At 32.3% G+C, this 26,594-nt stretch overlaps 1 protein-coding gene across 1 annotated transcript; it reads left to right on the forward strand.

The window, feature by feature from the left end:
- On the forward strand, nt 1-25,074 carry LOC139487920 (receptor-type tyrosine-protein phosphatase alpha-like). The gene is made up of 16 exons (XM_071273159.1): nt 1-266; nt 5,399-5,486; nt 6,828-6,895; nt 10,086-10,122; nt 10,799-10,896; nt 12,515-12,652; nt 13,674-13,810; nt 14,155-14,290; nt 15,621-15,767; nt 16,625-16,724; nt 17,247-17,320; nt 17,743-17,868; nt 18,248-18,358; nt 19,116-19,264; nt 19,636-19,771; nt 24,812-25,074. Exons 5-16 carry the CDS (start codon nt 10,834-10,836, stop codon nt 24,890-24,892), a joined length of 1,398 nt encoding a protein of 465 aa, XP_071129260.1. The 5' UTR covers nt 1-266; nt 5,399-5,486; nt 6,828-6,895; nt 10,086-10,122; nt 10,799-10,833; the 3' UTR covers nt 24,893-25,074.
- Nucleotides 25,075-26,594: the final 1,520 nt, after the last annotated feature.

Consider the following 26,594-nt stretch of genomic DNA (forward strand, 5'->3'; position numbering starts at 1 on the left):
ATATATTTTACAAAATTTTGTTTACAGATAGAAATCTAGCAATAAATACTGTATATGATCATGCCATACCGGATCAAGCCGAGGTAACATATTCTCGTGTAGACAGAGAGGAAACTGAACTACCGTCTACCAGGGATCATTTTATACACTCATACAAAAATTTACCGATTGTGGAAACGTTCTGTAATAACAAAATACCGATTGAAACCCTTAAGCAGGTTTTTAATGAAAAACGGAAAGATTGCGGCTTCAAGAAAGAATTTGAAGTAAGTAACGTTCACGAATTCGAATATATGTTAAGTAATCTGGTTGTTTTTCATTGTAGTTCTTAGCGACTAATGTTTGTTAACGTTCAATTTTTGAAGATTAACTTCCATGAAATGCTTTCCGTTTTTCAGAATTATGATGTTCATACATCTTCAAATACAAATATCATCTAATAACAAAGACTATAGTTGCAAAATTAACTTCATATTAAACTGAGACTCGTGTGCATTTTTCTTTGAAGTGTTTTGAAGCGTGTAACACCAAACACTTGCATCGCATTATTATAAAATCTGATACCAGTGTTAATTCAGGATTATATAAACAGGGGCGTAGCTGCCGTTAGGCACTTAAGGCACGTGCCTACACATAATTTTTTCACAAATATTTTTTTTTTGTTAAAAAAAATAATAAACAACGTTATATGTAGATGAACTCCAGTGAAGTTGTCACAACTCTAATTATCGAATGTCATGTGTACACTAGTCTCTCGTCCTTAGTGAATGGATCATTGGATAGAATTGAATGTTTTTCATGTGTGTACCTTATATAGAAACAACTCGTCTAAACATCAACCCAACAATGTTAGATCTGTAAATTTGCGAAATTTTGGTTCTACCCTCGCCGGGATTCGAACCCATGCTACTGTGATATCGTGACACCAAATCGCCTGCACTGCAGCCGTCCCGCTAGACCACACGACCACCTGTGCTCTCAAAAAAGAGCTTTCGCTGGCCGTGTGTTACCTTTCCTCGTCAGTTTTAATCTAGCGGCGTATTACAGTACATGATATACAAGGCATGAAGATGTTATTGTTACAGATCAGCTAAATTATCTATAGTAAAGTATAGAAACTATATACTAGAACTTTGGTTCAGATTATTTCAATTCTATCAACAAAAACTTGAATGAACCTCAACTTAGACACATGAATTTTTAATTAGTTATTGTTAGTTTTCAACTAGCTTTCCACTTTGTCTTCACCCGACTTGCCAATGTTGGTCGTCCGTTTGGCTGTGCAGGATGTATAAATACGTAGTCACGTTTGGTCAGAATGGGGACATTTAATCTTATGCCTAGTTGTAGAGAGAATGCCACTCTTTGAGGAGTTCGTAGTTGGTCTACTGAAAGGCAAAGTTTCTGCTCCTATCCAATAATCCCTCATTTTCCAATGCATGGCATTTTCAAATTTCCAGACCTTTGTCCTGTACAACACCTATTACAGGACTAAGCTCCCTGTTGTGTTTATTGTAAATAAGCAATTTGTTTTTTTTGTGTTCTAAACTTGTATAAATATTTTACACTGGATGTTTAAAAATCAATCTATTAACTAGCTTCCAGTAGTTTTGAGTATATATATTTACCTGTAATGACCACAATTATTCAAATTCCTAAGCAGGTAGGGATTTTACAGTAGAGCGGGATATAAAGAAATACGAATTTCTTGAATTTTGTTACTTTAGTAAAAGCAGAACATTAGGCATCGACTATATAGCTATGTGTGTAGGTGTTTGTGTTGCTAGGCCAAGGGTTAAGGTTTAAGAATCAAAATATTGATGGGTGATGTCTTTCTACATGGCCAAAAGGATAGTGTTATTATATAGTATAATATCAGTGTTTCATGCACGTGCCTATTTTTTTAATGAAGGATCGTCAATATGTACTATCTTTTAAGTTAAACCCATATATCGATCATAACAGAATAGATTTGCAAATATCAAACAGGGTGCACTGCTTAATTAAAGGGTTATGCGGATCATGATGGGCAGTACATATTATAAATATTTTTTTTAATATTTGATTTTCCAATTGTACTGCGTTATTTAATTCACCATTCAGATGTTATGGTAAATTATTCATAATTCTTCGAACTTTTCATCATGTATATTATAATTGTCATGATTAAATGACCAGAAAATTTAATATTTTTGTACATAAAATTTTGCAGCCAAAACGCTGAAATCCGTTTTCCGTCGGGGAAGCCCCCCTGGACCCCCTACCAGGGCTCTGCCCTGGACCCCCTGCCGATTTGTGCCTACAGTTCAATGAATGCCTAGCTACGCCCCTGAGATTTGAAAAAGGGTCCAAATAAAACAATTCAATAACATTAAGCAGTGTCTTATAAGGTTTATTAAGTCATATGTTTCGTGACTGTGATAAGTAAATAACTTCGGACCATCACAGATAAATAAAACAGCCATATTACACATGCAAGGACAGTTTAAGCACATTACCATCTTTGTAAAAAAATGTTTTGTAGCAGATTTTATTTTTGAGTGAAGCTCTTTCCCATATAAAGTATCAAAAGATCTCAAAATTAGGCTTTTGTGGCAGTTGTTGCTGTTTGTCACTACAAGTTTAAGCATTAACATTTATAAGCAAGACCACATATTAAAGTATGGATACAGACAGGCTTATTATGCTTGACAAACATCTAAATGATGTTGATTGGTAGGTTTAAAAACAACTCAAAACGTGGACTGATCATATGAATTTTTATTTATATTGGAGGTTACTATCTTGTCTTAGGGCGGGATAAATCCTACTTTGTAAAGAATCACTCTGATTCAAACAAACAAAATTCTAAAACTTGAAATGATCAAGATGCTTGATTTTATTGATTTACAACATATTTGTTACTTTTGGAGGACGTGTTTTTCAACAGACTGTCGGAATTCCAATTGGAGCCAATTGTGCCCCTCTTCTTGTCGACTTGTTCCTTGATTAGTATGAGATTGACTTCATACAGGAACTTCTTAGGAAGAAAGACAAAAAGTTAGCAATATCCTTTAACTTTACATTCTAGTATATAGATGATGTTCTCTCACAAAATAATTCAATATTTGGTGACTACTTTGAACGAATCTATCCCATCGAACTGAAATAAATCATACTACAGATACAGTTAAGTCTGTCCCATATCTTGACTTACATCTAAATGATGGACAATAAGGGTCGGTCGAAAAACAAAACTTTAGGAAAAAAGATTGTAAACTTTCCATTTCTATGAAGCCACATTCGAGTAGCGCCTGCATACGGATTATATATTTCCCAAATGATACGATATTTCCAGACTTGTATTACCTATCATGATTTCCTTGATAGAGGGTTGCTGCTCACAAGGGAGCTATTAAATCATGAGTTTCAAATGGTGTTGTTGAAATCATCCCCTTCCCTTTTCATGAATGTGACCTACGAAATTAGACTATTTATCGGACTTCAGCAACACGACGGGTGTCACATGTGGAGCAAGATCTTCCAACCCTTACGGGGCACCTGTGATCACCTATAGTTTTTGGTAGGTTTAGTGATGCTCAGTCTTCTGTTTTCTATGTTATGTCTTGTGTAATATTATTTGTCTGTTTGTCTTTTAATTCACCTGGCCCAAAAGGACAAGTGAGCTTTTCTCATCACTTTGCATCCGCTGTCCGTCGTCCGTGTTAGTAGTCTGTTAATTTCACAAAATCTTCTCCTCTGAAACTACTGGGTCCAATGAAACCAAACTTGGTCTGCACCATCCTTTGGGTATGCTGTTTAATAAATATATCCGATTACCACGCCCATCAACCAAGATGGCCGCCATGGATCAAAATAAAACATGTGTGTAAAATGGAGTTATTGGATTAAATATTTGAAACTAAAGCATTCAGAGCAAATCTGACGAGGTAAAATTGTTCATCGGGTCAAGAATTGTCTGTCATGAAATTTTCAGACGCATCAGACAACCCATTGTTGTTCAACCCAGTGTTAGGTTGGTAATCATTAAAAAGTTATTTTAGAAAAATTGTGCAGTTGTTGGTTATTATCCTGAATATTATTATGAGTAGAGATAAACTGTAAACAGCAAAATTGTTCGGGAAAAGGAAAATCTACACATGAGTCTACATATGACCAAAATTGTCAATTGACCCCTTATGGGTGTTAGCTTGTCATGTTTTGGATTTTTTGTCAGATTTTCGGAATCCTGTGGTTTTATCCATTTGAATGCATTAAAAACAATTCCTAATTGACCCACATTTTTCTTTCTATAAATCATTTACAAGTATAATAATAAGTCATCTGTAAAGTCTTATAAAATCCTTGTTACTTTCAAAAAGTTTTTTAGCACTTAAACTTGTCAATGATATAGCTATGAAAAATCAAGAGAGAACATTTTCCCGCCAAAATTTCATTGGCTAATATCTCGAAAACAAGCACATTGACCTATATATTTTGTTTGCTCTTTTGTTTTCTTTAATAATCCCATATCAATATATAATAGTGTAATGAAAAGCTTGTAATATTGAAACTAAGTAGCGAACCTCCTTAAAGAGTTATTGTCCTTTAAAGTAATTTTTCTCAACTTTTATAAATTTTTTGTAAATTTTTACAAAAATCTTTTCCTTTAAAACTACTAAGCAAAGTCATTATATATAGAGATAATTGTAAATAGCAAGAATGTTCAGTAAATTAAGATCTACAAACAAGTCATCACCAAAAAAAACAGATAATTTTGTCATTAACTCTATTCCTGTCTGTAATGTGTGTCCTTTGTTTAATATGCACATAGACCAAGGTGAGCGACACAGGTTGTTGAGAGCCTCTAGTTTTTTTAGCCATGGCGTTGTCAGTTTATTTTCGGTCTGAGTTTGCCTGTCCCTTTGGTATCTTTCGCCTCAACTTAAAGGTATAGTTTTAAATTCCCTATAATATTGTTTATATTTTGTCTTGACTAGTTTGTTTAATTGCTGGTACTACGTTAAAGATATTTGTAAACTGGATCTTTTAGAATATTCAGACCGTTTATTCCAAATAACTCCATCCTATCAAAATAAAACTAATTTGATCTTGGGGTTATAACAAAATATAGAAACATATGACTGCTATACACACATTTGTTCAAAAATGTTTGGTGTATGTCCTTACCTCCCTCAATTGTTTCATTTTGATATCAAAGTTTTCCAGCACATAGCACATAGAAAATATTTAACATGTACTTTGCAAGATTCTTAACGTTGTAAGGACTCAAGCAATTTGCAGTAGAATGCATTACCAAAGTAGTCGTTCATGACCTAGCTTAACTTAACAATACCCTATGAAAATTAACATAATATGAAATACAAATCATTAAAACATGTGTTTTTTTTATTTGTAGAATTTACCTAAAGAGCATGTTTACCCTTGTGTTGAGGGTTCAAGAGAAGAAAATAAAGTTAAAAATCGTTTCCTCACAACATTGCCTTGTATGTTAAACAACCTTAAAATATCTTCAATATCCGTAAATATTTGTTAGCTTAACATTTGATAAAACATGACGCACATTTACGCACAGACTACATGGTATAGCCTAAAAATTAATAATTTGACCTTGACCATTTGACGTCATAATTGCGTTAACAATGTATGGAAATGCACATTCCCAATCTGATGGAAGTTGATTAACTGAGTATATGTTATCTTTCATAAATTGATTGAGAATAATGATCATCTTAATGCATCACATGTATTTTATTTGTACTCACAAGTTAAGAGTACTTTTGCTAACCAGACAGTCAGAAAATGCATTTAATAAATTCCTTTTTCTTGCGAACAATCAGAACCGATATGTGAGAGATATAACAAACACAAGTATTCTTCTGACTATCGGACCTAATGATACATTAATATTAGAAAACAAACGATATCAAAATTATACTCACATATAAAAAGGGGTAATTTTTCGTTGTATGATTCCAGTGTGTTTGGTATCAGTTATTGTCTAAAATCTATATTATCTTTAAAAGTTTTTTTAGGTAAACGAATACTGCAACACAATGATTCATTGGCTCGTTATGTTAAAAAAAGACACATCGGTCATGGTTTCGTTTGAGTCAATTTTGATTTACTACAGTATAATAAGACTGATAAATGTTATTTTCTGTTGAAACACAAAAGCTTTTGACCTTGTGTTTACCTGTGTACATTTTTCAGATGATTCTCTTTAAAGAAGCAAGTCGCACAAATGCTGAAAACTTCTGATTTATTACTTATTTCACATTTCCAAAGAATGCATTATTTTAATATTGTAACAATTATCTGTATTACAAATATTTTCAAAAAGGTAAAAATTGGTCTTTATAATAAATTTTAATGCAATCGTCATGTTTTAATGTCAATAAAACGTTCACATGTGTGTAAAAAGAAATGCAAAAATAATCTGTTTTCAAATAACAAGATTTTCCATATACAGGATATCATCAATTAATATTTCAAATGCCGAATGTTTAAGAGTTTTGTTTTGTTTGGATTTTTGTTTTTTGAAAAAGGGGTATCTTTTTTAAAGTAAAATTGGATGACAAAATAAGCATTTTCTTGCTAAATTTTTAGTCGGAAAAACTAATGTTACAATTCTTAAATAATTTCAAAATTTCCATGTCTTTATAACAATTCAATGATCTAACACAGCCCCCGACGGAACAAAAAACCCAGGAAAAATAGCAATGATAAGCCTTTGAGTCAATTACAATAAACAGTCGTGATTTTGGTTTCTTTTTTTTTTAAGTTTAGCAGGTTTCATGTTCTATAAATATGACTTTTAATTGTAGATGATCATTCACGTATTGTTCTTAAAGGAAACACAAATCATGATTATATAAATGCTAGTTACATAGACGTAAGTATACTATTCTTTTACTTTAACTATACAAAAAAATATATAAAAATGATATGCACTTTCGTCAAAATTGCAGATTTGGAAACCCAATGTATTTTTAAAAGGTGGTGGACTATTAGTCCCCGAGGGTATCACCAGCCCAGTAGCCAGTACTTAGGTACTGGCATGAAAATACGAATTTTTTGTGTTATTAAAATTTGCTGTTACAAAATATTAAAAATTATTATAAATTAAGGAATGTATCTCCCTCGTGCAAAGCTCTGATTCCTTTCACGAATTTGGCTATACTTTTTGGACCTTTTGGATTATAGCTCTTCACCTTTCTACAAGCTTTGGATTTCAAATATTTTGGCCACGAGCATCACTGAAGAGACATGTATTGTCGAAATGCGCATCTGGTGCAACAAAATTGGTACCGTTGATTTTATTACTACCACTGGGTCGATGCCTCTGCTGGTGGACTATTAGTCCCCGAGGGTATCACCAGCCCAGTAGCCAGTACTTAGGTACTGGCATGAAAATACGAATTTTTTGTGTTATTAAAATTTGCTGTTACAAAATATTAAAAATTATTATAAATTAAGGAATGTATCTCCCTCGTGCAAAGCTCTGATTCCTTTCACGAATTTGGCTATACTTTTTGGACCTTTTGGATTATAGCTCTTCACCTTTCTATAAGCTTTGGATTTCAAATATTTTGGCCACGAGCATCACTGAAGAGACATGTATTGTCGAAATGCGCATCTGGTGCAACAAAATTGGTACCGTTGATTTTATTATGTAGATGAAACGCGCGTCTGGCGTATTAAATTATAATCCTGGTACCTTTGATAACTATTCTTTCCATAAACAATCCGAATTTTTCTGATTAGGTTCCATTAATATTTCCCCAGAACTAGAAATTGAAGAAACAACAGACACGACTTCCTCCGCCTCATTTTTAGACTTATATCTCTAACTTGACTTACACAGTCATTTCAGTACCAGAATCTATGAGAAACGAGACGATTTTTTAATTTTGAAATTATAAATGTCCCCAACCTTAGTAGCAATATACCAACTTCACCTGCATATGGGATATATATTTCCCAACTGATTCGATATTCAAGAGCTTGCAGCTCATTCGCAGACTTTGTAAAACGTCATCAGTGTCTGAGTAGAAAGTTGATGAACAAGTATTCCGTATCAACTTCACAAATAATACACGATGGTCTTGGTGTATAGATTCTGCGTACTGATGTTATTTATCATCCTAACAACGTGTTATATTGTTCTTTCTTTTGTCTTTGTTCTACTTTTACTGTTGGATTGTTTTATGTGATATCCATTTAACGTGGCTCGGTACTTAAACATCCCGTCAATGTGTTTGTATTATCTTTCATTTTTTGCGGGTGCTAGTATGAGGGTCTGGATGGGGGGGGGGGGGGGGGTCTGTTATTCTGTAAACATTTAATTTTCACCCCTTTTTTCTCTAATCTTCAAAAAATAAAACCCTTTTTTCTCTAATCTTCAAAAAATTAACCCCTTTTTTCTCTAACCTTCTATTTTTTGGCCCATTATTCTCTAATCTTAATTTTTTAAGGGCATTATTCTTTAATCATTTAACCCCATCCAAACCCTCTAGTATATGTCATTATGATATATTTCTATTAAAATTAGAAAATACGTTGAACCACAAACGTCAAAATTATTCAATCGCGTAGTGGAATGAACTAGTTGTGGATTCTTATAAGTTCTATATAACTTTTGGACTATTTTAAATCTCGGTCTATTACTGAAATAAATTCATACACACTTTTGATTTTTTAACCCTGTATGCTAACATGCCCATTTGAGATTTTAAAATTGTTTGTATATACATTGAACGACAAATATATGTGACGTATAAAATTTTCTGACGTCAGACACGCGAATCAATGAATGTGTTTGTAGATAGATGTTTTTGTGTTCTGTTAAATTGTTCCTTTTAAAATTGGTACACGATGATGACTGCTGTACCCATATTTTGACTATTTTATTTATTATGTCTGTTTAGTTCACGCATCATTGTAAATATAACGGAATTTGATGAGACTGTCATCAAAGTGAGAGGTTTAACGCTTTAAAACCAGTTTTCATCCACCATTTTCTACATTTGAAAATGCCTGTACCAAGTGAGGAATATGACAGTTCTTGTCCATTCGTTTTTTATGTGTTTTGTCATTTGATTTTGTCATGTGATTATGGACTTTCCGATTAGATTTTCCTCTGAGTTCAGTATTTTTGTGATTTTACTTTTTTCTGAAGTATTCGAGAAATCTTTTTTGGTTTGATTATTTGGAATTACTACAAATTTTCACTTCTTCGTACTATGAACATCAAAAGTATTTCGTTTTGCCTTAAATACTGTTCCTGTACAGAAAGTTTAATCTAGCACCAATTGTATAGTTTTATTGTTGATATTCACCCCATATGTACCAATGGTGAGATTAGTTTTATTGGTATACAAGTAATTCTTGGTATCTCTAAACGGAAGATTACACACACAGAAAAAGAAGTATACTTAACAACAAAATTATTTTCTTTTACTTGTGTATAATTTGACGCAGATTTTTACAAAAGTGATGAGTTTCTGAATATTGTTAACATGTCACCGCGGTATCATACTTTGTTTAATCCTGTTTATTTACCTTTTACCTTAATTATTTATCCCATATAATTTTTATTAAATATGTATTTGCATTCATGTATTTTAACAAAACAAACTAGATATAATTAACAAGGTATGATTGTTCATGGGACAAGTTGAGCTCTATATCAGAGTACACATGATGAAATGAGCCTCCTCATTTGGGTGTTTGCATATGTGAGTACTTGCCTGTTTTTATAATGATAATTTGATTACCATACCAAATATGTCATGAATATTTGATTAATTGATAGTCAATGACTGTATATTTGATTATTCGATTATCTTGTTTAAAAAAATAGTTAATGATTATGTGATTATATTTGCAAAACATTTTCGATTATGTGATAACTTGGACATCCGCATGATTGGGCCTCTGAAATATATGCAGTTCTGATGACTCTTTTGATAACGTTGACATGAATATAACATATTATCGACAGAGAAATTTCTAAGGTTAATTACATGGACATTTCATAATCAAAAACTGTTTTATCATACGTATGAGTATGTGTATTTCAGAATTACGAAAAGGAAAGGGCATACATAGCTGCACAAGGTTTGTAAAATATCAGTAATCCTTTGAAATATAAAACCGCATGAAAAAACGTTTAGAACTTCTCCATATTTTATTACATCATTTTATTTCCCGAATACATTTTTTACTTAACACATAAACATTCGAGGGACTAAATAATGTTTCTAAAGCATGATTTATTACGAGCAAATGAAATATTATTAAGAAACGGAATTTAAACATAACTTTGAAAAGAAAACATTAGTGGAAGTAGAAAAAAAACGGAATAACAAAGAATCTAAGAAAAGAAGATTATTCCAAATTACAGACCGACAAACAAAAAATCCATCAATATGTGTAACCGAATGAACTGTTCCTGCATAACTAGGGCAATCGTTGTTAATATTAACGGAGCAAACAGTATATTGCTATGTTTCTTCTTTGTTATGCTTTTTTTTTTATTTCTGACTTTAACATGAACTTGTATTAATCTGTCTTACATTAATAATATTGAAAATTGGTTTATATTTAACATGTCTTAATCTGGACAATTTTTGAGTGCCAAGTCTGCCATCACTTGCTGAAAGAATCAAACCTTTTTCCTTAATGAACATTGTGATTTAATAATGTTTTACCAAAAAAAATTCTTCATTTCTATTAACCTATTTTATGAAGTATAACTGTATGCACTATCTTCTCTTTTTCCATAAAAAAAAAGGTCCTAAGAAGAATACTGTCAGGGATTTCTGGCATATGGTCTGGGAAGAAAATGTCTTTACAATTGTAATGGTAACACAACTTGAGGAAGGAAGAAAGGTTTAAAACTCATTTTTCATTGTTTAGTATATGTTGTTATTTTGTCAACTTGTACAAATAATAGTAGAATAAACTAAATAACGAACTCCGTGGAAAACTCAAAACCGCAAGTCAGTAATAAGATGGAAAAAATAAAAGCTGAAACACATCAAACGAATGGATAACAACGGTCATATTCCTGAATTGGTACAGACATTTTATTGAATAGAAATGGAAGAGTAAACCTGGTTATATAGCTAGCTAGTCCTCTTACTTGTATGACAGTCGCATTGAATTTCATCATATTGACAACGATATGTGAACAATGCAAACAGCCATAATAGATACAAATGTCAAAATTGGGGTACAGCGGTCAGAACTATAAAAACAAAACAAAATTTAACAAAGAAACACAAAAAGGAATATAAACAAAGCACAATAGCAAAATGAAAAACCAGAACACAAAAATTTACTATAACTAAATAACACAATGAGGGGATGTATAAGAACAGATCCACGTCATATGTAACGAAAAAATACAAAAAGGCATATTTAATTTATTTTACTTTTCCTATGACGTCATTTTGAATCGGCAATTCAGTAGTGTGATAGACAATGCGTGGTTATGTTGTGCTGTTTTATTTGCTACCCTGGGGTGTTTTATGTGTTGGTTTTTATTCTGTGGCTAGTCAACACTGCGGTGTTGACAAGAATATTGATTGTGCTTGTTTGGCTTACTGGCTTTTTTGGTCTGAGCGTCGCTGGTTGGTCTTGTGTCAATGAGACGCGCGTCTGGCGTATTGGATTTTAAGCCTGATGCGTTTGATCGCCATTAGCATGCCGAAATGTATTATTGAATTGTTTATTTGTTCTGTAGTCCTGTCATGTAATATTGTCCTTTTAGAGTTATATTTAACATTGCCATGAAAGCGCGAGGTTTGGCTAGCTATAAAACCAGGTTCGCCCCACCATTATTTTTGTTAATGTCCTGTAATAAGTCAGGAAAATGGCAGTTGTTATCTTATAGTTTGTTTTTGTGTGTGTTACATTGTCGTTTTGTTTTGTTGTTGCGCTTTAGTATTTCTATTGTTTTGCTGTTTTCCTCCTATAGTTGGTGTGTTTCCCTCGGTTTTAGTTTGTAACCCGGATTAGTTTTCTCTCAATCAATTTATGACTTTCGAACAGCGGTATGCTACTGTTGCCTTTATTTATAGACATAGCACATTTAGCAAAAACATTATCAAATATAATTATCACATCATCCTTTGCATGAATATTCGAAAGTTTATAAATATACGACTCTTCATATATATTACTGCACACAAATAAAGCAAATAACCCCTCTCTGAAGTTTCTTCTGTTACTACACAACTACATCTCACATATTTCTTTTTTCTTTGGTCCACTTCTCATTTTTCTTAAATATGATTTATAAAAAATTGTAAGGTCTCGTTCTGGGTATATTTATAATTGATCAGCTTTACAAGCATCCTAAGGCTTAGCTTTCAATTGCAATTGTGTATTGGTCGTTCAGAATTTTACCAGTTACATCCATAAAGCACATCTACATATGGTTTATTTTATTTTTTATATAATATTTGTGAACACATATATCCAAAAGTATATTATATTTCATAAGGAAAAATGTGCACAGTATTGGCCAGATTCAGTCAATGAACCATTGTTAGTAGACACTTATAGTCTTGTTATGACAGAAGAAAAACAGCATACACATTATATGTGCAGGAAAATATCTGTGTCTAATAGTGGTAGTATGGTAATATATAGTATTTTCTTATTTTTAACGAATCCTTTACAATAGGTAAAAAAAAAAACAAGGGAATTACAATACCCAATATATACTTCATTATATTTTTCATTGCAACCATTAGACACTTGGCATAAAAAAGTATTCATGTTAAGGGTAATTTAATAATATTGGTTATACAAGTTAATGGTTAAAATTACCAATATACTGTTTATCATAGTATAAAGGAAATTACAGTGTCTCCCCTGAAGCAAGTAAGTGCGTAGAGTTTTCAGTGTTCGGTGACGCTAAAGACAAAAGATATTAAAATAATTTTCAAACTCATAAGTTGTCGATAACTGACAAAGCCATTGCAGTGAGTCCCACACTTATTTTCACTTCTTTTGATTTAGTTTGAGACAACCAAATGTTATGAAACTTACACAATATGCTTAATACTACAAATCAAAAATCATATTTGAAGTAGGTGGCGTCACTTTCATCTTTCTAGAGGTTTTCTCCTTTACAAATGAAATAATGCTGATTTGTTTAGTTACCGATCTTTTATTTAAGTTCGCCGCAATCCAATGTTATAAAACTTACACGCAATGATTATTAACACAATACCCAGATCAAATTCGAACTTGGATAGCGTCACTTTTACGGTTCTTGAGTTATGTACATTAACACGTTCCATGCAACCGATGGCACCGTATGTTTCCTATAGACATAGTCTTCATTTATTAAACTTTAACTTGCGGCTAAAAAAGCTCAGTATCTTTTGTTTGCATGAAGATATATTGCCTTTGATTTTAAAAGTCTCCCTGAAATATTCCTTCATGTAAATGTTTTTAAGGCGAAACAAACATTTCTCATTATGTATGTCTATTATTTCGTCAAATGTGTTTTCCAAAGACATCGAGAACAAATTTGCAAACAGGATTAATTTTCCAATGGATTATTTAGTATATCAAATGTTAAGTCTTGTGATAATGTAACACTTTGTGTAAATTTTACCATGTTGGTAAAGTTATATATAATATAATACCAGGTTGTAAAGACCGTACACCAATTACAATTCAACCAATGGCCAGACCATGGAGTTCCCGGTAGAATCGAATTGGTAAACTTTTACAGGACAGTAAGTGAAGATTTTGACCGGAATGGACCATTGATTGTTCACTGCAGGTATGCAAACTGACCATTAGATTTGATTATCTCAATTTAGATGGTGATCATCCTTCAGCTTATTGCCCTTACAAGAAGAATAACATAAAATTTAATATTGTTAAATATTAATTTTTAAATTGTTTTTAAAACTCTTAAAAATCTAGCATGAAGTCGATTGCAATACTTTGTTTATTTTTAAAGGTACTATTCCTTGTCGAATAAAGTGAAATAACCATGGAAAAGAAACATTAAATAATTTTCTATTATCATAATATTGTCTTCAACTGAGCAAATATTCTTTGTCACACATTTCAAGTTAATTTGAATATGCCAACTATTTTGATATACATGATTTGTTTTAGCGCTGGCATTGGAAGGACAGGCACATTTATTGCCATAGATGCATTATATGAGAATGGAAAAAAAATTGGTTATGTTGATGTTATGGATTATCTTCATATGATGCGGAAGGATAGAATGAATATGATAAAAACCCATGTTGGTAACATAACTGTAACAATTTAATTTTTTCCACTTTAATAAATCTCCTGCAATTGTTTAATGTGACATTTTTTTTTTTTAAACACAATAAATATGCTTTTTTTGATATCTAAAAACTCCGTGTTTTCTTACTTTAACTGAAATAACTAAGGTCAAAATATGTATTGAAATAAAGATAGGAATTATATCAAACGAAGCACGTGTCGAATTAGAAATTATCTTTAATGTATCAGTATCTGTGTAGGGCGGCTACGTGTTTCCGAGGCACATTTGCTCAGAATGCATCATAACTCGTGGTTTCTCATATGGTAATTTTCTTTATTCACACTTTTTTCACAAAACATAAATACTTTTTCCCCACTGTCAATTTGTTTCGCCGAAATATTTTTTTTTTTATAAACGACATGACTTTTTATTTGAGGCTTTGTTTTGTCAAGTTCCTTTTCCTGCAACTTACATCTTAATAGTTAAAAATTAAAATTACATTACCTTTTATTATTATTAATGTACATTGATAATTACTTGCCAAAACAAAAGACTCTTACTGATTTCCTCTGCTTTCTTAACCCACTATTTCTTAAAATGTCAGATACCATGTCTTGAATATAGCAGTTGTCCGTTTCTATGTATGCTGGCGTTTGCTTTTATTGCAGTGCTTCTGTTTATCCATTGTTTCCCTCTTATGGTTGAGGTGTTTCCCTCGGATTTATTTTGTAAGAGGGATTTATTTTCTTTGGTCGATTTATTACTTTTGAACATCGAAATTCTTCTGTTGCCTTTATTTACGTGGATTTCAGATTCTAGTGTCAACAACGTACTAAGCAAGTAGGGTTTTTATAATTATTTGTTTATCGGATGTTTATCGTTAAGGCTGAAAGGATTATCGGACACGTGTAGGCGGGTGTTGTCTTTTTCTTTTAAACAGCTTATCGGGCCATAGTGGAAAGTCATAAAAGATCAAAATTAGAACACAATCTATGTTGAAAAAAATAACGCAAAAACGCTACTGAAGTTCACATTTCAAAACTATCATTTTTATAAATGTTGTAAAAACAATTCAAATAAATGACATCGTCGTATTCAATTATTTGATCATAAAGTTAACAATAGCTTCAAAAGATACAGATTTAATAAAATACACATTTGATATAATTACAGGTAATTGTTCTAAATTTCGTTATTTCTGCATGGTAGTGGGTAAAGTAGCGCATAAATGTTGTTTTTTTTCATCATATGTGGTATGTTTATACACATAAATTTTGATTGTTAGGATATATTTAAGTAATCATTTTGTAAATAACTAAATACGATTTCATCGATTATACAGGAACAATATGAAACAGTATTTGAAGCCCTGCTCGAACTTTTTACAGTACCAAAAATGTCAATACCAAGGACAGATTTCTTTCAATATAACTATGATATTGATAATATGATGTGTTCACTTAAAGAGAAATTGTGCGAGGAGTTTAAGGTACGAGTATGAAAAGATAAAACAGTTATTCACAAATAACTGAATGAAATAATATTTCTTGTATTTCATGTCATTATTTCACTGAATTCTGAAAACATTTAATCTGTGTTGGGTTTGTTTTTTATATTAAAGAAACGAGGTATTAGATATACTCATTATAAATACTAGAATTACATTTTGTATTTACTCCAGACGTGCGTTTCGTCTACAAAAAACTCACCGGTGACGCTCGAATCAAAGAAAGTTAAAAAGGCCAAATAAAGTACGAAGTTGAAGAGCATTGATAACCACACTCCCTAAAATTGTTTTGCCAAATACAGCTGAGGTAATATATTCCTGAGGAAGCAAAGCCTTAGTATTTCAAAATTTCAAAATGTTTAGATTAATGTACATAAACTTAAACCTTTTTGGATCAGTTATGGGGTTGTGACTTTAAAAAAACGACCTATAAAAAGCCATACATCTTGAATCACTCAAACAATAACATTAAAACGAAAACGAAAACGATCGACCATACAGAATCCTACATATGTTTTTTTGTAATTTCACTGATTAACTATGCAGTAGGGATAAATGTGTTCAAACCACGCACCAAAATTCACGAAGAGATAAGAAGCTAGAAAAGTACACTGTGCAATTATAGTGTTATCCACTTTTCCGAACTGCGATAGACATAATTAAATAAATAAAACACTAAATAGCACCACGCAAGTTAAACGAAAAGTATGTATTTGTGTCTTCAATCTCAGTTCTGTCTACTTGATAATTGTTGTTTGAAGCTAACAATAACTTTTATTTCCTTAATTGATGTTTTTTTTTTTATATTTTGATGAATATTCGATTGTATTTTAAACAAGACACTAGAAACGTTGCGGCCATCGTATCCTGCCTCAAAATTTACAGCTGCAAATTTATTAGAAAATATGTCAAAGAATTCAGTAAGGAATATTCTTCCACGTAAGTACATTTTGCATTTCTTCAATAAAATCTTTAAATAACTTACACTAGGTCAACGTACGGTCTTCAACACAGAGCCGTGGCTCACAGCGAATAGCAAGCTATTAAGGGCTTCTAAACGGCAAGTGTAAAATCATTCAAACAGGAAAAACCAACGGTCTAATATATATTAAAAAAAAACAGAAACAATTATGAACCACATCAACAAATGACAATGAGCATTCAATAGCAATTATAACCTTATGTTATTATGAATGTTGTATTTTAAGGCGGACGATCGGAAGTGTTGCCTTTTTTAGTTGAAGAGAATTGATTGTGCATGGTAAAAATGAAATAAAAAGTTATATAAATAGAGGTACGAATGATGAAAAAATAATCAAATAATGAAGTGTGTTTAATTATCTTTTGATGTTATGATGCATGAACTCTGATCTTTCTGATGCATTTTTCAGGTTGTGTCAGTGTATGAAATGCATTAAGAATTATATTGTTTTTATCTATTTCATCGTCCTTTTATTTTAGATGACGATTTTAGACCATATCTGATTTCATACGGTAGTACAAGAAATGATTACATAAACGCAGTGATAATACCTGTGAGTTGCATTTTTTTTATAACACATCAGATGCCACATGAAGAGCAGGATCTGCTTACACCCACAGGGCACCTTACTTCACCCCAACTTTGTTGGGGTTCATGTTGCTCAGTCTTTAGATTTCTATGTTATATTTTTGTACTATTGTTTGTCTGTTGGTCTTTTACTCTTTTTATCTATGATATTGTCAGTTTATTTTTGACTTATATGAGTTTGAATTTACCTTTAGTATCTTTCACCCCTTTTTTCATCCATACGAGTATAAAAAGAAATTAATTTAATTAAGAATGCAATCGAGGAAATAAAATAAGAAAGCTATTTATTAACTTAATTTACATTTGAATAGCGTGTTACAATTGTAAGCTATTTTATTATCTTCCTACAAATAACAATTCTTATAAAACATTTTTTTATCTTTACAGGGTTACAAAGAAGACAGCTCATTTTTTGTAACACAATGGCCTATAAAAGACACTATTGTGGATTTTTGGACAATGATATATGACCACAATTCCAGAATCATTGTGTTGTTGGACCCAATTTTAGAAGTGAGCATTTTGAATTTCTGCGATGGTCTCCATTTTGAAATTTTTTCGATAGTATTGTATTTCAGTTTCTCAACTAGCATCTTAAGGCTAACATATTTAGATAAATATGACAACTAACGTCAATGTATCGGACTTGTCGTTTGTTGTTGTCATACAGCTCTATGAATTATTTGCAATTGAATTAGGAATTAACGCATATAGCAGTAATTGTTACCCCTTGTTGAAACACTTAACTTCACACTCTTTGTCGTGCATTCAATTCTATTTAACACTCATGTTTGTCTGTCCAATGATGAATTAATGATGAGTATATTACATTCATACTGCTTCATCATTTGTCAGCATTGAAAATCATTACTTCTATTATGATTTATATCAGAGAGCTCAGTTGTGGTTAGAAAGAAAGAAAATGATGGAGTTTAATGACTTATGCGTAATCAAAGAAAACGGATCTAGTTTGGAAGAACTGAAGATAACATTGAATAATAAGGTAAACGATATTGATTCTGGCGTGACTGTCCCGCTGTATATGTATCCACCCTTTAAATATCAGTTTAAAAACGCTGAAAGTCTACAATGTTTGAACAGTGAAAATCCGCCAGTTTATATTGTGTGTCTTATATTGTAAAATTTGCAATTGGTGTATAATACTTATATACTGCATCATCCTATATCCTGTTGATACTACAATGTATGAACGTTTATTTTAGCTGTGCACAATGCCTTGCTTGACTCAGATTATATATATGACATCTTTACACTCAATGGATGTGTACTTTTTGATACTTTAGTCGAGGAAAATATAATTTATCTATTAGCTGTAATATATTATATACCATATTTTGACATTTTTGTCTATTAAATCTGGGGTTTTTTTGTTCACTCATCGTTGTCAGCGTATTGGATTTTTTCACGACTGTCATACAAGTGAGAAGTTAAACTAGCTATATATAAGACAAGGCTTAAATCACTTTTTTTTACATAAGAAAATGTATGTACAAAGCCATGAAAATGACAGTTGTTAATCATTCGTTTGATGTGTTTGAAATTCTGATTTTGACGTTTGATTATAGTTGACTATACTGCATATGTTTTGCTCATTTTTGAAAGAAGTATGGTGAGCTTTAATAAACAATTTGCTTACATCAATTACTCATAAGAATATGATTTATAGAAAACCTCAATCAAAAAATTATTATATTAAGATCGACATTTGAATTTTGTTATCATTTTTCTTGTCCTTCTAGACAAAACAAGATAGAAGAGTAATAAATGTATTTACGACAAAAGAATGGCAGGAGGGTACACTTCCCTCATCAAACATGATGTTAAGCCTTCTGAAAAGAGTTGGTAACTGTCGGGACTCACAGAAATGTCCAATTACGGTGGTATGCAGGTATAACAAAATAAATGTATTAGGTGCAGGCAAACAAACATAATTAGGTTCAATCAGAAAATCATGAATTCCAAACATGCAAAGTCTGCTAGTATATATATGTGATAGATATGAAAACAACTTCATTGTAATATGCAATATGCATGCATAATCCATATCAAACTGTAAACCCTATATACGCTAGAAATATTTTTTAATATCTGGCATGGTTAGTTCTTCAATGCCTTTAATAACTAATTCGATTAGGTTTTTTTTATATGAAATTGCAGCATAGAAAATGATAAGTTGTATATCTGTCATATGTTTATTTTCGATGATGCAGTCCTAATATTCATCTACTATAATAGCAATTGTAACCCTTACAATTTTAGAGATGGTTGCAGCAAAAGTGGATTGTTTGTTGCACTTTGTCTTATTTTGGATAAGTTAGAATTAGATGACGAACTCGATGTCTTTCAAGCAGTAAGGCATGTTCAAAGTAGACGTCCAGAACTCATGACTAACGGTGTAAGTTTATCATAGAGATATCAAGTAATAGCTTTTTATGATTGAAAGATTGGAAGTTTTAAATATAAATATGACTTCTACAAATAAACAAATATTTACCTGAAATTATATTTAGTTATTTTAGATGCTCAAATACTCAAGGTAACAGTCATATAAACATAATACACAGTAGTATACGTGTCTTTTTTGGGGTTATGGAATCAGTACTCAAAAGGTTTACGCCTAGTTTGAAACATCCGGATATTCACAATAATTATTTCGTTAAATTTACCTTAAAGCAAATAGTAAAATAATACTCTACGTGTTTGAGAATTAATACCTACAGTGGAGATCAGTTCTAACCTCTCATAAATTCTGTCAGAATCTGTCAGGAGAACTGTTCTAGAACAGTATGTAGAAGTGTCAGCCTGACACCTTTTAGTCAGTTCTAGGTTAGAACTGTTCTAGCTAGAACTGATTTGGTCAGTTCTACCTAGAACTGATTTGGACAGTTCTAGCTAGAACTGATCCTGACAGTTCTACCCTAGAACTGATCCTGACAGTTCTAGCTAGAACTGACCAGATATTTGGTCAGTTCTACTTCTAGAACAGTTCTACGGTTAGAATTGATTTCAAATTCTACGGCTAGAATTGATTTATAATTTCTACGGCCAAAATTAATTTATAAATTCTACGGCTAAAATTGATTTATAAATTCTACGGCTAAAATTGATTTATAAGTTTGAAGAAATATTTGTCTTAATATAAAGGCTTCGGCAAAATAGCGATTAATATTATATAGAGTTTTGCTATTTTGCCGGTTTTATTTCAGATTTATAATCGGCAAGAGAATATGTTTAACCTCGCCTTATTCTGCATGTATGTGCCTGTTCCAAGTCAGGAGCCTGTTATTCAGTGATTTTCTTTGTTGATGTGTTACATAAATTATTTGTTTTTCTTTCATTTTTTTAACATAAATTAAGCCGTTAATATTGGGGGGGGGGGGGGGGGGCATTATTATTTCATTTATTTTACATTTGTCATTCGGGGAGTCAGGATGACTCAATTTACATAACAAAATTATCTGACCTTAATGTAATACGTTATTCCGGCCCAAACCACCAGGGACGGATCCAGCAGTTTAAAAAAAAAGGGGGGGGGCGGGTCCAACTAAAATTTATTGTCCTCATTCAAATGCATTGATCTTCCATAAAAAGTGTGCTGTACAGTAATTCAGTTATAATTTTAGGTCAAGAGGGACTGTAATATATACAAGTTATAGCAATATTGGAAAACAATGACCTCAAAATTTTGTTCGCATGAATTTATAGCGCCAGCATATCCTCTTTTTATTCAAAGTATTGAATCGTAAACAAATATCAGTAGTTTTCATACTTCAGACTGAGTCGTGTAATAAAATCTTTTGACCGCATTAATCTAAACTGACCTTATTTGCTCTTTCCTTCTGCAAATCTATATAGCTGTACAGTAATTCAGTTATAATTTTAGGTCAAGAGGGACTGTAATATATACAAGTTATAGCAATATTGGATAACAATGACCTCAAAATTTTGTTCGCATGAATTTTTTAGTCAGCCAGCATGTCCTCTTTTTATTCAAAGTATTGAATCGTAAACAAATATCAGTAGTTTTCATACTTCAGACTGAGTCGTGTAATAAAATCTTTTGACGGCATCAATCTAAACTGACCTTATTTGCTCTTTCGTTCTGCAAATCTATATAGCTGTACAGCAATTCAGTTATAATTTTAGGTCAAGAGGGACTGTAATATATACAAGTTATAGCAATATTGGATAACAAAGACCTCAAAATTTTGTTCGCATGAATTTATAGTGCCAGCATGTCCTCTTTTTATCGTATTGAATCGTAAACAAATATCAGTAGTTTTCATACTTCAGACTGAGTCGTGTAATAAAATCTTTTGACCGCATCAATCTAAACTGACCTTATTTTCTCTTTCTTTCTGCAAATCTATAAAGCTGCACAGTAATTCAGTTCTAATTTTAGGTCAAGAGGGACTGTAATATACAAGTTACAGCAATATTGGAAAACAATGACCTCAAAATTTTGTTCGCATGAATTTATAGTGCCAGTATATCCTCTTTTTATTCAAAGTATTGAATCGTAAACAAATATCAGTAGTTTTCATACTTCAGACTGAGTTGTATAATAAAATCTTTTGACCGCATCAACCAAAACTGACAATATTTGCTTTTTTATGTGAGTCTATATAGTTGAACAGTACTTCGGTTACATTTTTTTTACTGTAGTATATATAAATAACTGCAATATTGGAAATTGAACAAACATGACTAACTTATGTCTATGGGCGCTGATAACACAATATTGACAGAAGACCCGTTACATCCAAACTAAAATTATTAAATAATGAACCGTCACAAAAAGTGAATTTTTATTTAGTCAGTAGTTCATGATGGTTTTTTTTTAAACAGAACTATTTAAGGGCATCATCCAACACTCACATCACTGATTCATATACTTTATTTTAAAATGAAAAGTACATGTATGAGAAGTTCTCTTCTTGGAAAGGTATACTGACTATACTGTTAATATAATTTGAAGAAGGAAAATGATTGGTTTTGTTTGTAGCCTTACGTCCAGTGGCAAATATTTCATTCATGTTCAGATCGAGTATATTTTTCTGACGTTCCAGACTCCCAGATATTATTCATTATCGTTATGGATAAGTTTGGCAACGAGATAATGCAAATCTGAGACCTCAGTGCAAATCTCGAGGTGCAAATGTACATAGTTTTCTTGCGTTTAACAACACTGTGTTCATTACTATGATATCCCATAATTCATCCACTGTACAATTTTCGTTTGAGCATTTGTCCAAACAGAATCTTAAATCATGAATGTAAATCCAAGGCAAACAAGGTAAATTAAGATTAAATTTACTTGAATTAAATGCAGAGTTATATTTACGAAGAGACTGTTAAAAACGGGGAACGAAGAAACGTAAACAATGATGTTTCATTTGCTATCTCATAAAAATATTTCTCCGATGAGTTGGATAACCTCCTATCCACTTCGATATTTGTACATGTAAATTTTGATCAGTAAAAAATATAGAAAAATCTGCTACTATATATAGTAAAGTAATTGGAACTGATCATTTCTTCTAAATTCTAAATTGCCCTTTCTGCAGTGACGTCATTTAGAACTGTTCTACAGTCCTGACTGATTTAGTCAGTTCTGCTGACAGTTCTACGGTTAGAACTGATTTGGTCAGTTCTACCTAGAACTGATCCTGGCAGTTCTACCCTAGAACTGATCCTGACAGTTCTACCTAGAACTGATTTAGTCAGTTCTACCTAGAACTGATCCTGACAGTTCTACCTAGAACTGATCCTGACAGTTCTACCTAGAACAGTTCTAGGGTAGAACTGTTCTAGCTAGAACTGTTCTAGGACAGGTTAGAACAGTTCTATGACAGAATATTCTGACAGTTCTAATGAGAGGTTAGAAGTGATCTCCACTGTACTGCAGCACTGATACCCCTGAACAAATTCCAACATTATTTTTTCTATTGTGAGAATGTGAAATTGCGTCGTACACTGTACAATACAATACATAATATGGACCGAAAATAAATTGGTAACTTATTTGTCTCGTTAATTGTCAATGAAAAAATAACAAAAACCATGTTTAGCTTTCAGTAATGAAAACTAAAAGTATCTGTTTTATAATGACATGATAAATCAACTTTAACTGAACATTGCTGCTACTGCCCAAGTATATGTTTTCTGTATTTCATCGTATCACACCGAATATAATGTTGTTTCTTTGTTTGGCTTTAAATCCGTACTTAATTTTAACGGATGCCAGCACGACTTGTTTGACCGTTATTAAAAGTCTTTTTCATCGATGATGACGAACATACTCCAACCGTCGCAACCGTACTCGCATCATCGTTCTCCTCAAATATGGAATTAGACTTATCACCTGATCTGCGCTTACTTCAGTAACACGACGGATGTCACATGTGGAGCAGGATCTGCTTACCCTTCCGGAGCCCTCGACATCAATCCAAGCTTTTCATAGAGTTTCGTGTCGCTCAGACTTACTTTTTATTTTGTGTTTTATATACTGTTGTGGTTTTTTTTTCTATTTTGGTTAACATATGTTATGTTGTGTAGCATTGTTCGTATAAAGACTGGCGATCTGTCTTCATTTTCTCAGTACCATGCATGTATTTTTATATTTTTTTATTTTTCTGCGTCAATTTGTCTCTTCTGAAGAGTTGTCACATTGGCATTCATACCACATCTTCTTTTTATGCTTTTCTTTCAATCATTGTTTTATATTTCGATCGATTGAAATTTTGGCAAATTGTGCAAATACCGTGTAACGCCCTGTCAAGACAAGCATTTCTTAATATCAACTTTCATCTTTTTATCATTGTATGATGTTGTTATTTTCCCTTACACACAATAGCAATGTATGCATACCGGTGGTACATGTCAACTGTCTATTGGACAGAGGGTACTAACATCTATCAGCAATCTCTATCACTTCATCTTAGTTATTATACATAAAAAATAAAAAAAACTGTATGCTCTGATAATGATTATATGGGTTTTTTTTCTAAATCATTTTTGTTTGGTAAATATTTCATTTGCAGAGCACATTTTAAATAAGATTACCAGCTGAGCCATGTTTCATTGGAGTAAAATGTTACATATGCATATAATGAATGATTCATAACTGAATGAGGAAAAACATTACATCGATGTTGCGGTGCGCGTGAAAACAGTCGAATGTCCTTCACCAGACACGCTACAGAACAAACGATCAAACAGCAAGCAGAAAATCAAACAAAAACTTCAATTTCTAAAATTCGATTTTAAACGTAACTGAACAGATTAAGTAAAGATAGGTTGTTTAGAACTTGAATGAAAATGTTTTAAAGAAATTAAAAAAAACAGCCGTTTTTAATATATAGGGCATTTATTTTATTTTACCGATATATTTGGCTTGAAACCAATATGATAACATTGTTTCATTCATTTACAGGATCAGTATGACTATTGCTACAAGTGTATCAATGATCTACTCAAAGAACAATCCATGGATGAAAATACGTCCCATATATGATTGTATCGATATTTACTTTAGTTGTTTGAAATGTTAAAGCAAATTATTTATTCAATTACTTTTTAACTACACGTATGCTAATATAAATCTTGTCAGTCACAAACCAATCAACATTAGATAAAATGATAACGTAAGGGTGTATGGTGCAGTATTTTACTCTGAATAGTAAATGTAATATTGTTGAGCATTTTTGGTTTTATTTTTAATGCATACGGCTCCATGGGATGCATTGTGGACCGGCTTATTAACGGAGAAGGGTGGTCCATGATGTATCATTGTCATCAATTTATCTTTTTTAAATTATTCTCCATTTGAATTTGCAGAAATACTTACCAATGGATTAAGCCTTCCAATTGATATTTTAAAGTGTGTCTTTCTATGTTGTGATGGTATACTATTGTTTCAGAAAAAGAAGAAGGTTTGGTACCATAAAAACGTTAAATCCCAATGCAAATGTTTGAACCTGTCCTAAGTCAGGAATCTGATGTACAGTAGTTGTCGTCTGTTTGTTTCTCGTTTCTCGTTTTTATATAGATTAGACCGTTGGTTTTCCCGTTTGAATGGTTTTATACTAGTTATTTTTGGGGCCCTTTATAGCTTGCTGTTCGGTGTGAGCCAAGGCTCCGTGTTGAAGGCCATACCTAGATTTATAATGGTTTAAGCCTCGGTCACACTCTAACGGATAGCTCCAATCCGTTCATGTCCGTTAGACTTCCGTTTTTATCCGTTAGACGTCCGTTCATATCCGTTGCATGTCCGTTTAGCGTACGTTTTATCCGTTGACGTCCGTTCTATCCGGTAGAAAAGCATTAATCGAATCTTTGAACGGACGTCCAACGGACAAATTGTCCGTTGAACGTCCGGTAGTCGTCCGTTTTATACGGTACTCGTCCGTTTCGTTTCCGTTTTGTATCCGTTACGTGTCCGTTATACATCCGTTGGCGGTCTGGCAGATAAATACACCAACGGACTTCTAACGGACGTCTAACGGATAAAACGGATTTTGAACGAATGTGAAACGGACTTCTACCGGACGTATAACGAATAAAACGTATGATGAACGGATCTGTAACGGATAAATGCCAATTGAAAATTTCGCATCAGAAATGCCACTTAGATTTCTTTAGGTTCATGAATTTTTATTATTAATAATCGATCTTAGATCTAGAGTAATGGCTCGTCTTAACAATCAAGCAGCTCTTATTCAGCCCAAACACTGGCCTTTTGCGGCATTTTGAAGAACAAACCAAAACAGTTACACAGAAATATTTTGAATATTATGCGATTTACATGTATTATGATTGTCGCCTTTAATTTTTCCGTATATCTTGTTCATCCGTTTTATCCGGTACGCTTCCGTTAGGTGTCCGTTTTATGCGGTACTCGTCCATTGTATGTACGTTCGACATCCTTTCTGTCCAGTACGTACGTCTCCGTTACTCGTACGTTGCATATCCAGTGTGTGTCCGTTATGCATTCTTTACGCGTCCGTTTTGTTTGGTCAGTACATCAACGGATTACCAACGGATAAAGATTTGGTCAACGAACAACTTTTATTTTCATCCGTTATTTGTCCGTTTGTGATATCGGTAAGGTATGACCGAGGCTTTACTTATATAAATTGTTACTTGGATGGAGAGTTGTCTTATTAGCACTCATACCACATCTTCCTATATCTATATATGAGCATTTAAAATCAATT

This window comes from Mytilus edulis, chromosome 1, assembly GCF_963676685.1.
Source record: "Mytilus edulis chromosome 1, xbMytEdul2.2, whole genome shotgun sequence".
Lineage (NCBI taxonomy): Eukaryota > Metazoa > Mollusca > Bivalvia > Mytilida > Mytilidae > Mytilus > Mytilus edulis.